General features: G+C 39.6%; 1 protein-coding gene across 3 annotated transcripts in view; it reads right to left on the bottom strand.

Annotated features, from left to right (window-relative positions):
- Positions 1-273: 273 nt before the first annotated feature.
- The window catches only part of MFSD6 (major facilitator superfamily domain containing 6), a 30,899-nt gene continuing 18,340 nt past the window's right edge, over positions 274-12,832 (bottom strand). For 2 of the 3 annotated variants that reach the window (XM_074872713.1, XM_074872712.1), the window contains 4 exons: positions 8,025-8,186; positions 7,345-7,443; positions 4,907-5,187; positions 274-2,508 (listed from right to left, as the gene is read on the bottom strand). In XM_074872713.1, the coding sequence (XP_074728814.1) occupies positions 2,326-2,508; positions 4,907-5,187; positions 7,345-7,443; positions 8,025-8,186 (725 nt within the window). In that variant the 3' untranslated portion in view covers positions 274-2,325. Of the gene's footprint in view, positions 2,509-2,725; positions 2,745-4,906; positions 5,188-7,344; positions 7,444-8,024; positions 8,187-12,832 lie in introns of all 3 variants that reach the window. The other variant, XM_074872714.1, reaches the window with a different exon arrangement.

The raw sequence follows: 12,832 nt of genomic DNA, 5'->3' as shown, positions 1-12,832 counted from the left end.
CGTTTATGATGCACGCTGGTGTGCATCCTTTACATTCCCCTCACCCCACAGAAGGGAATCTGGGCCTACGGTCAGATTTTATCGTGAAACAGATTTGGACACCATGCAAGAGTAGTTCCCAGGCTCTAGGTTCACTGTCCTCCAGGCACCATCCTCCAGTGAGCCTAGCAAAAGGGCATTATCACTGAATTATTTTCAACTCAAGTGATTATGTTCATGGCTTGCACCGTAATATGAGCAAATATAAGAAAAGTTCAGATTGATACTATTAAATATATTATGGATATTTTATATTTCTTACCACAGTTTTTACAGTTTCACAAATATCAAAACCCAGGTGTACATGTCCATTTTGCAACACAGAATGACTATACAATTCCAAAAAGAGCAGGCATTTCAAATACACAATTCTGAAGTGTAAACACAGTGTACAAGCTCTTCACCTCACAATCCAGGTGGTATGCAGCAGCAGCTGAGGTAACACCGTACAGCATGAACTCAACATATGGTTGGTTTGCCTCAAGATGATTTTTAGCATCCTTCTGTCCTGTCACCTGTTCAGTCTTTAGTTCTCCCCCAAGTTATACAAACATACAATAAATACATTTCTGATTTTAAAGGACACTTAGACAAGTCATGAGGATTTACGTGAGTACAGTACATTTAAGTTCAAGTGCAAAAAAAGTAACTAGTGGCTAGTCGTCGATGTTTCTTTTTATTGTCTATGGTGTTGGTCCCAGGCACCACCAGAACACGGGTGGTTCTAAAAGCACAGCTAAAGCACAGCTACGGGACACCCCCTCAGTCAAGCTAACCCGATGTCAAGGCAGGTAGGAGTGTGCACCCCCTCTCCTGCTTAGCCGCTGCCATCTTCTTACCCCCAACCCTGCGCTGCCGTCAGCCTTGCCTCTGGGTTGCTGTGCAGTCCCACAGCACACACCTTCCCCCGGGAAGGCCTGAACCATCATACACGTCTGATTTCAGGGGTGGTTGAGCCACACTCATTCCCGTAGAAGCTGAGTGCTCAGAGTGCTCAGAATCTCCCGGGAGCGAGCTGTTAACATAAGCAAATGGGCCAAAACACTGTCATGACTAAACCCCCCCCTGCCCCCGACTCCTCCCTGAGCCCAAGGATTTCCCTCCAGCAGCAATTTTCACTATGCACCAGCAACTGAGCTGGCTGCAGTTAATATTGAAAAGCGTAATAAAACATAATCCAAAGTCTTCCAGCGTCTTCTCAATGGGCAAAGTAATTTCCTAAACATACCGCAATTTAGTTACATTTGCTTCCTCCTGAGAATCTCTCACTCTGCTTGATTTCTGCATGAACAACTTTGCCCCTATAATCCTAATCATCAAGATTTTTAGGTGATTCCTCCCTACCCCCCACCTTCCCTAGGCACTTAAAGCTTACTGTTTTCTTAATAAATAACCACAGTAACTACACTGCATTAAATAAACCATTGTATAGATGATGAAATAAAAAACCAAAAAACCAGTGTGTCCATTGAAACCCTTGATCAATCTCAGGTTGTGCAATCTTGATCAAAGATGCTTATCTCAGTACAACATCAAATCTAAAATTACCCAAACGCACACAACCTACGCCCAACTGAAGGGCTGCAAGCGCAGAGGGTAACTTCTTCAGAAGCCTTCCTCCAGCTTTTTTGTTTCACTAAAACACCAGTTCAAAATCTTTGCTTCGCAGAACTAAACCTTTATCTCAAACAAGATAACATTAGCTTCAAAAACATATTCTTTGAATATGTGTGTATTTTACTTAATCCATCACCATAATATGAAGATACGCTTCCTAAAGCTACTCAGTTTCTGAGAACTCTTTACAGAGACAGTTCATGCTGTTTCTATATTTATTGGATCTGATATTTCCTAATAGACTATGCAGGGCAACTCAGTTTCTCTCCTAAAAAGTCTATTCATTTTGTCTTGGGAACAAATTCAAAGAAGAAAATTATCCAATCAAGTCAGACACTCTGTGCCTCAACAAGTGAGGAGTGAACTCCCTTGTCCTACAGACTGCAAAGAAATCTCACAGCACTTGACTCAGCTTTAGCAAAGCAGCCAAGAATTCTTCCTACCGTTAGATCCGGCCACATCACTTCCCTCAAGAACTCCGAACTTTTGGCTTTCCTGCTCATGTTGCTCTGTGTAGTCATATGAATATTCTTTATATAGTTAAAAGCTTGCACTGCATCACATTATGATCATTAAGATGAAGGAAGTCCTACTTTTGAGCTCCTACTCCAGCATTTCCCAGGTGAGAAGCAGAATTCCATGCACTGGATTTGATAAGATGAGCGCATCTCAGGGCCCTGCAGCAGCAGGCTGAGCATCATGATCTGACACAACGCGGTCACCATCTACTTGGGAATCTGATGTTGCTGTAGGCGTTGGTGCTGAACAATTTCTGGACTGCCCAGAATCTGTCAGATTTTGGGGCTGTCTTGCTGAGCTGGCTGATGAAGCACTGCAATTCTCACTGATTTTCTAAAGAGAGGAGAAAGGATTGCATGCAAAAAGTAAGTATAAACACTCACAACACTGTCCCCAGTGGTATACCCCCAGATGCATTCAGGCACTTCTGGAAATTCACAAAGCACTTACTTCAAATGCCCGCAACATAACAAATTAAACTTAAAGAAGCAAAGCAAAAGTAGTACATTTAAATCCGGATGACACTAATAGCAAGCAGACAGTAACTTACCTTCCATCTCTTTTCCTAACTGCACTTTCCCAAGAAGCATGCAAAAAACAAACTTGTTGTGTTTCAAGGGAAAAAAAAACAGTTAACTGGACTTCAAAGTGTTATTTTGACCAAACAATTCTGTAACATTTTTTCATGTTCCTTAAATATAGCTTTCCTCAGTAGTTCCCTCCCTCCCCAAAATACTGCTCAGACTTTCTGAATGGCAGAACATCTGCAGTCCTGATGTATGATTCCATCCAGTCTACTCAAGCAGGCCTTACTAAGGAACGTAAGGGCACATTCCCCAGGGTGGAAACAGCAAGCCTTCACACCAATACCTTTCACATTAGAAGATGATACACCATCTATGATTATTTGTTTTGCACTGAAGAACAGAGAATATGGCAAGCATCTCCCTCTGCTTGAAGGAGTATAAGCAAGCACTAGCAAAATCAAGCCAAAATCTTAATGAAATAAGAAGGAATAATTTTTGTCACTAATACCATTTTCTGTGCACTGACCCTCCTGCCAAATGATCTATTTTCATTTGAAAGAGGCTATTTAACAAATGTAATAGAAGAGCTGGGTAGCCTTTTTCTCATTTCAGTATTTTATTATCACCAGCCTAAAATAAATGACTGAGCGTAAAACCTGTTATGTTTTGCAGAAGGTTTGTCTTTTAGGGGCACTGAAACAGGGATAAGAGATTTTGGAGAACACAGATGATGAAAAATACACTACAATGGGGTCCACTGAATTTTGGCACATCAGCAAGAACTACTTTTATATCAGCACTGTATTTTTACGGGAAGGAAAAAATAATGAATAGACGATGTGCCACAGAGAAGCCAACAGGCATGAAAGCCTTTCTGGCCTCTTCACCATTCTCAGTGAAGCAGCTGGGTGGTGTCCAGCAATGTTGGACAAGTCCCCCTCAGACACCACCCAAATGCAAAACATTCTCTTCTTGCCATGTTCACTGCATAAGTTCTGTGTGATTGCTTTTCTCCAATTTCTCTTTTAAAAGGGGATAGCTTATACTAACCAAGACCCTGAGGGTATTTACCAGTGGGAAACAGTTTCTCTGGACAAATGTCTTTGATGTCAGAGACCCAATGATCTTCAGTGTCACTATAAAAAGCACATTCTTTGACTCAGGGAAGTTCGAAAACAAACAAAAAACCCAACCAACCTAAAGCAGACATGCCTGTAAATATATTTTCAAGAATAAAGACAAGTAAGAAAGGCAGGAGATCGCTGACCAGGTGAAATTCCTACACGCTCTGCTCTGCTGATTCACACTCATACCCCAAATTACCCATTTCTAAAGACAGCAGTCGTGGAAAAAGCATTTCTGTGTTTACGCCTACCGGGTGCATAAGAAGGAACCTCGCCCACTCCTTCCAGACAGGTAAACACAGTGGTTTTAACCTTAACCATGCTGTTCTAAAACCTGCATTGACAGCATTTCCCTACTTTGTTTAAGCAGTATTCTTCAGCTCCATTCTGAAAGGCATGTCCAAAGCATTAGATGATAGTTCAAGATCCAAGTCCATCCAATCACTGATGAAGCTAAAAGTATTAAAAGGTATTTTGGGGGGAGACTGGACAGAAGGGAAATGGTGTAAAGTAAGCATCAGCGATCAGATATTTTAAGTCATGGAATGGCTCTTATCTGGTGTAAAAAAGATTAACTTTGAACGGAAGGCTCTGTATCCCATCAGTAGTTGTCTGGAACACCTATTTCTGCAACAATGTAGACATTTGATAGCATCACCCAAGGAAGCAAAACTAAATAAAAATCACTCCACACTCTGTTAAACAGCTATGCATCTTCATGTTCAATTACCACCTTGTAAATTTTGCAAAATGCATAACTCACAGATTCCAACTAATATGAAAACAGATGTAAACTTAAAGGGAATTCAAGTGTATCCAAGCCTGTAAAACAGAGCCTTTCTATGTCTCTCCCTCTCCTCCCATCTTCAGGAAGATAATAACTTGCAAAAAGTTATTCCTGCTGTACTATATATAGAAAACAACTCTATTTCATGCAGTATTTCAACTACTGTTTCACAACTCTGAATTTACTACAAGCTGACAGAGAATACCTGCCAGGTACTAACAGATTTACACAGCTATAAAGGTTTTCAAGCGTCCAACAAACATATAACAACTTCCTGTACATTAGAAGATTACCTGCAAAGGCTGATTCTCAGGAGTTGGACTGGTTTTGGATAGTTTAACCATCTCTTTTATCTGGTAGACAGCATAAGCTAAGGTGACCCAAGGAGAAGAGCTGATGCTCCAGGCAGGCTTGTTCACATCCTCTTGCTCTTCTTGGTGTTTAGTTTTCTTTAGAGGGAGCCTGGGCTCAGTCCGAGGCATGATATCTTCCGATTGCTGTTGTACAAGGTCAATAGTTGCTATGGGAACAGGACTGGAAGGCACTGGGATCCTTTCTGCCAGCATTGTCTTTTCTGGAGTTTGAAACAAAATAATCACTGGCAAAAGCCAACAAGTTTAAATGTGAAGCAGACAACAAACGTGAAGTGTTTCTTGCTTTCATAACACGGTTATCACTGTAATGAAAGCAGAAGACTGGCACAAACCGCCAGAAGTGAGACACGCCACAATCCAGTTAAGGAAACACGGTGTGGATGTTGTCCTACAGGCAAGGCTGTTCTGCAACTGCAGCGAGGTATATTAGATGGCTGCATAAACAGGAGCAGCTAAAGGCTATGAAGTGGTCCACTTGTTCCCAGCTAACTATTAGAAATATGTACTTTCATGTTACTGGAAATTTTAAAAAAGTCCTTTTCATGTTATATGCAAATTGAAAGTCTTTTAGACCTGTAGCAAACTTCTTTCTCTGCATAAAGCCTGCATCTTACAACTCACTCGTACTCATAGCTGAACACTGTCTTCAAGCAGGAACCATTTGTGAAGTCCCACAGCCTACATCATCAGAACAGCCGTTTCTGATCTTAAAATTTCTAAACCTACTGATTTGACTTAAAGAAGTTGTTTTAAATCTTCACCACTTTTTTTTTTTATTTAAGAAACAAACCATCCCTCTGTAGTTACCATGGAGTTATGCAGTTAGTGAGAAAAGAAGAAGGTTAGAGTGACACACTGGAGAAGACAAAATATCTGTCACAGAGTTTCAGGCAAAGGATGAAATCCTCCCAACAGACATTTACCTCTAGGGTCTTTCAATAATCTGAAAGAGTTTTCACAACTGTCTTGAAATGTCACCCATAAAATTACTTTCATGACGCAACACAATGTGTCTTACAATCTTGAAGAAACAGGGTATTTATATATGAAAAGTAATTAAAGAGATTGTTAGATACTGTTGGTTATTTTAAGTAATAGCTGTACGTTCTCTGCGAGTCTGTAAATAACACATTCTGTAAATTTTGAGAAAATATTTTTTTTTGAGTAGAAATATTTTACCGATTCAAAAGATCTTTTTTCAAAATTGTAAAATCATATTTTGTTTACAGACTCTTTAGATAGTACCGGATATTTTAAGCAATGGCTGGATGTTCTCTAATACTGAAGAAATGAAGAGACTAATCCTGCACGCACTTGACCACATGCTTAGTTTTACTCATCCAACTGGTCTTGTTGAAAGCAACCTAATTACTGCCACACAAAATTAAGATACACACTCTTAAGATGGGTAGTGTGTATTAAATGAAAACCAAAGACTGAAACAAACTAAATAGAATAAGGCAACTAAGAGCAAACTATTCTTTTGTAGGTTCACATGTAATTAACTGAAAGTTGATGGGAAACTGAAGCCGCAAATAACCTTTTCACTTTTCCATTTTTTGCTATTATCATTTGAACAGAGGTGAAGAAAATTCTAGCAAAATAAATATTTGAACAGTTGAGTACAGGCAACTTGATAACCAGTCAAGGACAATTCATTTGATATTCCAGCTAAAGAAAACTAACTTTCATTTCATACTCAAAGCTCATATTGGGAAGTAACATTTGGGTAAAAAGCAGCACAAAAAATTCACGACTTCTCAGAATTTGCCACAGTTTTCTTGTCTTGCAAGAATTCTATTTATGCCAAATCCTTAACTTTGCACTAAGTATTTAATGTCTGGTTAGCCTTTATATTAATAAAGGTGGAGATGAAAAAGTTGAAGTCCACCTGAGGGGAGATTTCTCAGGTGCCAGAACAGAACTGAGGCAGCTATAAGAGTCTGTGTCCTTTGAAACCCACTCTACAATTTCTGGGAGAGGTGGCTTGGACTGGTAGAATATGAGAGCATGCAGTAGTCAAGGTGACCTTAAAGAACTGATGCAACTGAAACGATTGACTACAGCTAAGACTAACCTAATGGATTCCCAGAACTGAGAGGACATACAGGTAGTAAAATATGTTATGCTTTCCTCCTATTGATATCCAAGAACTCAGTGCTGCCCTTCTTACAACAGGAGCACATCACCTCAATTTCTATCGTTGCTCAGGAAAAAACTTCTCACTTGAAAATAGTTTTGTAAAAATCTGAGTAAAGATATCAAACATACAAAATTAAAGCTGCCGGGAGCAGTTTCAGAGATACACTACAGAATTAGAGCTAGTGAAAAAAGGTCTCAGTGACATGAATATTTACCTTCTTCTTCGTCAGGAACCAAGAGCCACTGGATCAGTGCAAACAGAAGAAGAATCACTAAACAAGCCATCCCTATTCCTCTGAATGTGGCAGCAGGACCTGTAATGAGATGATGGGTTTTTTTGAGAATCTACTTACTTAATAAAGTAATACAAGATGAGTCAGCATTATGCGCTCCTTGAGTATGTATTGTCCCATGTAGACTCTTATTAGCTTGTTTCATTACATTTTCCTTCCCCAACACTTCTTCAACAGGCTTTGCAAGGGGTTTTTAACCAAGTAATTAGATTCTCATTTGTTCATAGAGAGGCTTCACAGCATCAACCTATTCTCTCACAAAGGATTCACTCATCTTACTTAAGGATCAGATTGGAGATTTGCTCACACAATACTAAAAATATCTAGGCATTACATATTTAATCAATCTGTAACACTGACAGGACAAAGTCATAAGCAACCTTGTCTGAATTCAGGGCTAACCTTGCTTTGATCAGGGGCCTGGACTGGAGATCTCCTGAGGTCCCCCCCAGCCCGAGCAGTTCTATGATTCCATGATTTATACAAAGTGCATTACTCTATAAAACATAACAATAGCTTAAGCATAAATAAGTTTCAAGCTGGTAGTTCCGTAAAAAACAGAACTTCAATAAATAAAATAATTTGATACAATTTTTGCTTACCGAAGTAATTGACCAGAACGCCTCCGACCATAGCCCCGCATCCTCTGCCCAGCCCCAAGTGGAGACCTTGCAGGATTCCCTGGGCTGACGTTCTCAGCTCTGGAGGCACTGCTGCGCTAAGGTACGAAATACAAGCTGCCCATATAGCCGCATGTGTGACACCTAGAGAGATGAAGCATTGTGAAGAGTACAGGGTCCCGAGTGTACTAACACAACATCAGAGCCACTGCACTTGTCAGTTTGAGCATGCGTTGGGGAAAAACAACAAAATCTCTTCACTGACAAGTGCCTGTGAAGTACAAATCGGCTTTTGGTAATGTGATACTGGCAACCAAGCCACAGGGAGACATGACGACTCCCTCTTCTGCAGAGTCTGTCAATAGCTCTTTCTCCGAGATGACCTCACTTCTCTTCTTGAGACACAGTCCCCGGGAAGACTAAATACAGTCCCTTAAAAGTCTCTCTGCCACATTCCTTGTCCCTTCGAGAGTGACCCGGGGCCTTTGAAATATATTCCTGGATTTCATAAGCTGCAGGCATTTAAAGTATTGATGCCTCTCAGCAGTCTCCTTACTGCCAAAATGTAGGCAGTGCAAAGGTCATAAAAGCCAAACAATATCAGAGATATCCACCTCATTTCAGAGGCAAGATTTAACCCCCTCCTGCCCTTCTCACTGCCCCCCAAAACCAACCACCCCCACTCAACCTCTTACTGAACTCAACACCAACACACTCTGCATTTAGCACTGAATGGTCTGGAGGGGAAAAGCACACAAGCTCCTCGGGATAGGCCAAAGATACCGATTTTCACACCTGCTGTTCAGAGGCAGAGTCAGCGTGCCCTTCCTCCCGCTATGACTGCATCCTGCGTAGGCGCTGCCGCCGCCTCGGATTTCACCCACTCCCGCTCTGGGGACCGAGCACAGCAGAGGTCTGTCCTCACTGCTGTAAACAACGGCCACCTATCCAAGACAGCCCTAACTCCCCAGCAGAGATCTGGGAAGACTCTTTCTGGCACGTGCCTTGTAGATTCAGGGTTATGAACATTTTTTCCTATCCCAGAAGGAGGACAGGTAAGGGGAAAGACAGTGAGTGACCATCAGCACGCAGGAACAGGCTGCAGGTGGAGCCCTCATCTCTGAGCACCTGCTTGGTGAGGTTTTGGTGGAGCGAGGAAGAACAGGACAGAAAAAGGCAGGGTTGTGGGGAAGTTGGAAAAACAAAACAGTTTTGTAGCTTGTCACACATTAAATAAGCCTGAACTATTTTGCCACCCTCAGACTGAGTGGGAATAATTTTTTCTTATTTGAGTGGTATTAAAAATAGTCATCACAGTTTACCAATGCCTAAGCTCTACTGCCTCATTTTTAAAAAAATGTTGGCACAATTGATGATTCAGTCAACATGTTTCTGTCCTCTATACTTGACTTATTAATGAACAGTTGGACACTCAATAATTACTTAGGCATTTAGGCTGAAGACTCACAAGAGAAGAAAACACATGATTTTGTAATACAGAATAACTTGGACTTTTCTTAGTTGTAAAATGATAAATAGCATTGTATGGAATTGAAAAGTTCAGGTACAGACATGTTAGATGTCCACAAGGCTGTTCAATTTCATTCCAAATATAAATAAAAATTTCTTGAGCTTTGGGTTTGTAAAGACCACCTTTATACATTGCGGAGCTGGTTTTGCTAATACTACATTCACCTTGTTGAAAAATAAAAAGCTTACATTAGGATGAGTGTATTTTACCATACCATTTACAGTTTCAGGCTTGAAAAACTCAGATTTTCCATACAAAAAAGCCCAGAGTTTTAAAGCTCGCTGAATATCTACTTTTTTCTAATGCAGACCCATGTATGCACTGAAAATATCAACCAAGAACTATCCCAATAATAAAGCAAAGCTAATCTAATATACATAATGTGGCTTTTGTTCTAGAAAAGTTATCAATTAATATAAAACATTCCATTTTATCAGCTATTAAAGAGTAAGTCAAGTTTTAAAGCCAGGCAAATCAAAAACACATCAGAAATTGTTTGAACCATGAAGCACTATACCACTGTTATTTGTTTGAAAACAAAAGGTCATAACTTAACCAACAGGTTCTTTGATGTTTTCACCTTTACTAGGCAATCCAGATAGAACATAGTGTTCCCAGTTCCTCTGAGAGCAAATCCATACCTATAAACCAGCTTACTTCACTTGCCTTTAAAGGTACAGAAGGTACAGGTTTGGTTTTTTTTTTTTTGTAAGTGTACATTACTAACCTGATTTTTATTGTAATTATTTATACAACAGTGACTATTTGGAACAGTTTTTACAACAACTTTAATAAGAAGTCTGGTCTGGATTACTGCTAAATCACAATTCTTTTAAAAATAAGTTGTTCACAATATCTATATTGTGACATTATTTGCTAAAACCACTAACCACCATTTCACCATCTGAACTATGGTTCCAACAACTAACAACCCTAGTGTTATGCTTAGAATAATAATGTTTAGCAAACTTAGGATAAATCACATATAAACCAAGAGTTGAAGATGTGGGGAGTCAAATTTATTTTGAGAGATATATCCTAATTATTGCCAGTTAAAGACCCAAGCTTTTTGCTCTCTAGACATAACTGTGTTGCTGATCATCAGTAGGAGTCCCTTATAATACTGCTTGGAGTTTGCTGGATAACTGCCAAGTGTCAAGCTCATTTTCAGGTTATCAGTACAGTTTTGTAATTTAGAAAATTATTGTTATCCAAATTGGTGAGCTAGCACAGCTGTTACCAGGGACTTTGGACCACTGCTCTGGAACAGTAAGTTGCAGCTAACTAGCATATCAGACCTTGATCTGTGCAAAATGAACAAGACTGCTTGTGTGTTCGCAGGCTAATGACATATATATACACTATATGCATTTGCCTACAAGGATGTCTTGAAATTTTCAGTTATTAAAGGTTCAGCCAAAGCTATTTTCATACATTGCATGTGCAAGTCAATACAGCATGCAGATTCAAAACTCTAAATTAAGAAGTGAGTTTAAATCTCCTCATTTACTCCTCTGAGAGTGCAATGCACTTAAAAAATCCTCCTCATCCCAGTTCCAGACAGCAACTGAGACACAGCATGGTTCTTATTACAATCAATAGATTCAGTTTGCAGAGTCATCTTCTAGAAATCTCTCCATGCCCTTCAGCACAACACATGGGGATAATCCTTCTATTGCAGAAACACATTAAAAAGAAAAATAAATTCTTTACAGAAGTCAGACGAAACTGTTGTTGACCTTAAAACCCCTCCAGCTGATGGAACTGGAATTTACATAGAATTTGACAGCTTCCTGGAAAAAGTCTTATGTACAGTTACAACAAGGACTTCACCAAGGGATTTAAAAGACCCGTCAACCTGATGCAGTCACATGGCTCACACGGTACCCACGTGTTCTGCACAATCTACTCCTTTTTTGTTTTTAAATACTCCTAACCTTACATGTGCAAAGCAGCTACAAGTCTTACCTCCCTCTGTCAACAAACTCGCTTAACAAAAATAAGAGCTTCCACTTCAGCAAATTTCATTAAGGTGTCACCTCTTATCCCTACTGACAGGTGCAGTGGATGAGTAGGAAAGAAAGCAGAGCCCAAAGAAACAGGATTTGGTAACTGCTGCAAAAGAAATAATGAATCGAGAAGAGATTAAAACCAGTAAGAGCGAGGAGGGAAAATACAGGGGGACAAAAAGAAGTCAACAGTACTTCTGATAAACTTGGATCTCCCATTCAGCAACACTGAATAAGATTACTGGAACCTAACAAATGTAGTGTCAGCGATTAGACACACACAGGGTACCTATGGACTTCACGGGCAGTAACAAACTACGTTAGATGCAGGCTGAAAAGCGCATGCAGAACACGAAGAAGCTTTCAGGGGAGGGTGTGTGTTTTAACTTTGTCATTTGCTGGCTATAAATAACTGCAAATAGCAAGATTAACCCAAGCATACATGATTCAGCAGTGGCCAGATATAGAGAAAGTCTGGCAGATAAATTTATGAAAAAGTATTATTTTTGAAGATCCTTATTTTTTTCTTTAAATCTCAATTACTCAAGACTACACCACACAAAAAAACCACGAAAAAAGCTCCCTCACAGCCTTGCTGTGAAAGCAAACCTACATATTAAGCAATTCATATTGAAATTTCAGCAGAATAAAAACAAGATTCAAAGTAAAAGAAACTTCTTTCTCAGCCATGACTATAGGATGCTTCCGGGCACAAACTTATGGCTGTATTGTTGAGACACAAGTTTCTTTCCTATATTTTGAGTTGTGGTGTCTTTAAAACAGGATTACCTAGAAGGTAATATCCAAAGCTTTGTATTCATAATTTGTTCCCCCTAGATGTTTAAGCAGGCAAGAGTATAACACAGCCACATTTTTCAGGTTTTTTGTAACATTTTCATATTTTAACAACTGGTATGAATGATCAAGTATCAAGTCAATAGTTGTGGTTCAGGGTTTTTTTTAGTAACAAAATTCAGCAGGTTGCTATTGCGGCAGTTTTAATGCAATAAACTGTTTTTGTTAGGAGGGAGGTAAGGAGTCAGGACACAAACAGATCTCCTACATATATGTAGAGGTCTACACAGGGCTCTCCAATGGCATTTTATAACTCAAGTTAAAATCTACCTTACAAAGACTTCTGCAAATAGAGTAGAAGTTAATACAAATTCAAATTATGCTGCACATATAGAAAATTTCCACAGATTATACTTAGAAGTTTTATTCTTCTAGGTAGTAATGTATAAATCCAA

Source organism: Strix uralensis, chromosome 6 (assembly GCF_047716275.1).
Source record: "Strix uralensis isolate ZFMK-TIS-50842 chromosome 6, bStrUra1, whole genome shotgun sequence".
Classification (NCBI taxonomy): domain Eukaryota; kingdom Metazoa; phylum Chordata; class Aves; order Strigiformes; family Strigidae; genus Strix; species Strix uralensis.
This window is presented reverse-complemented; position numbering and strand designations above follow the sequence as displayed.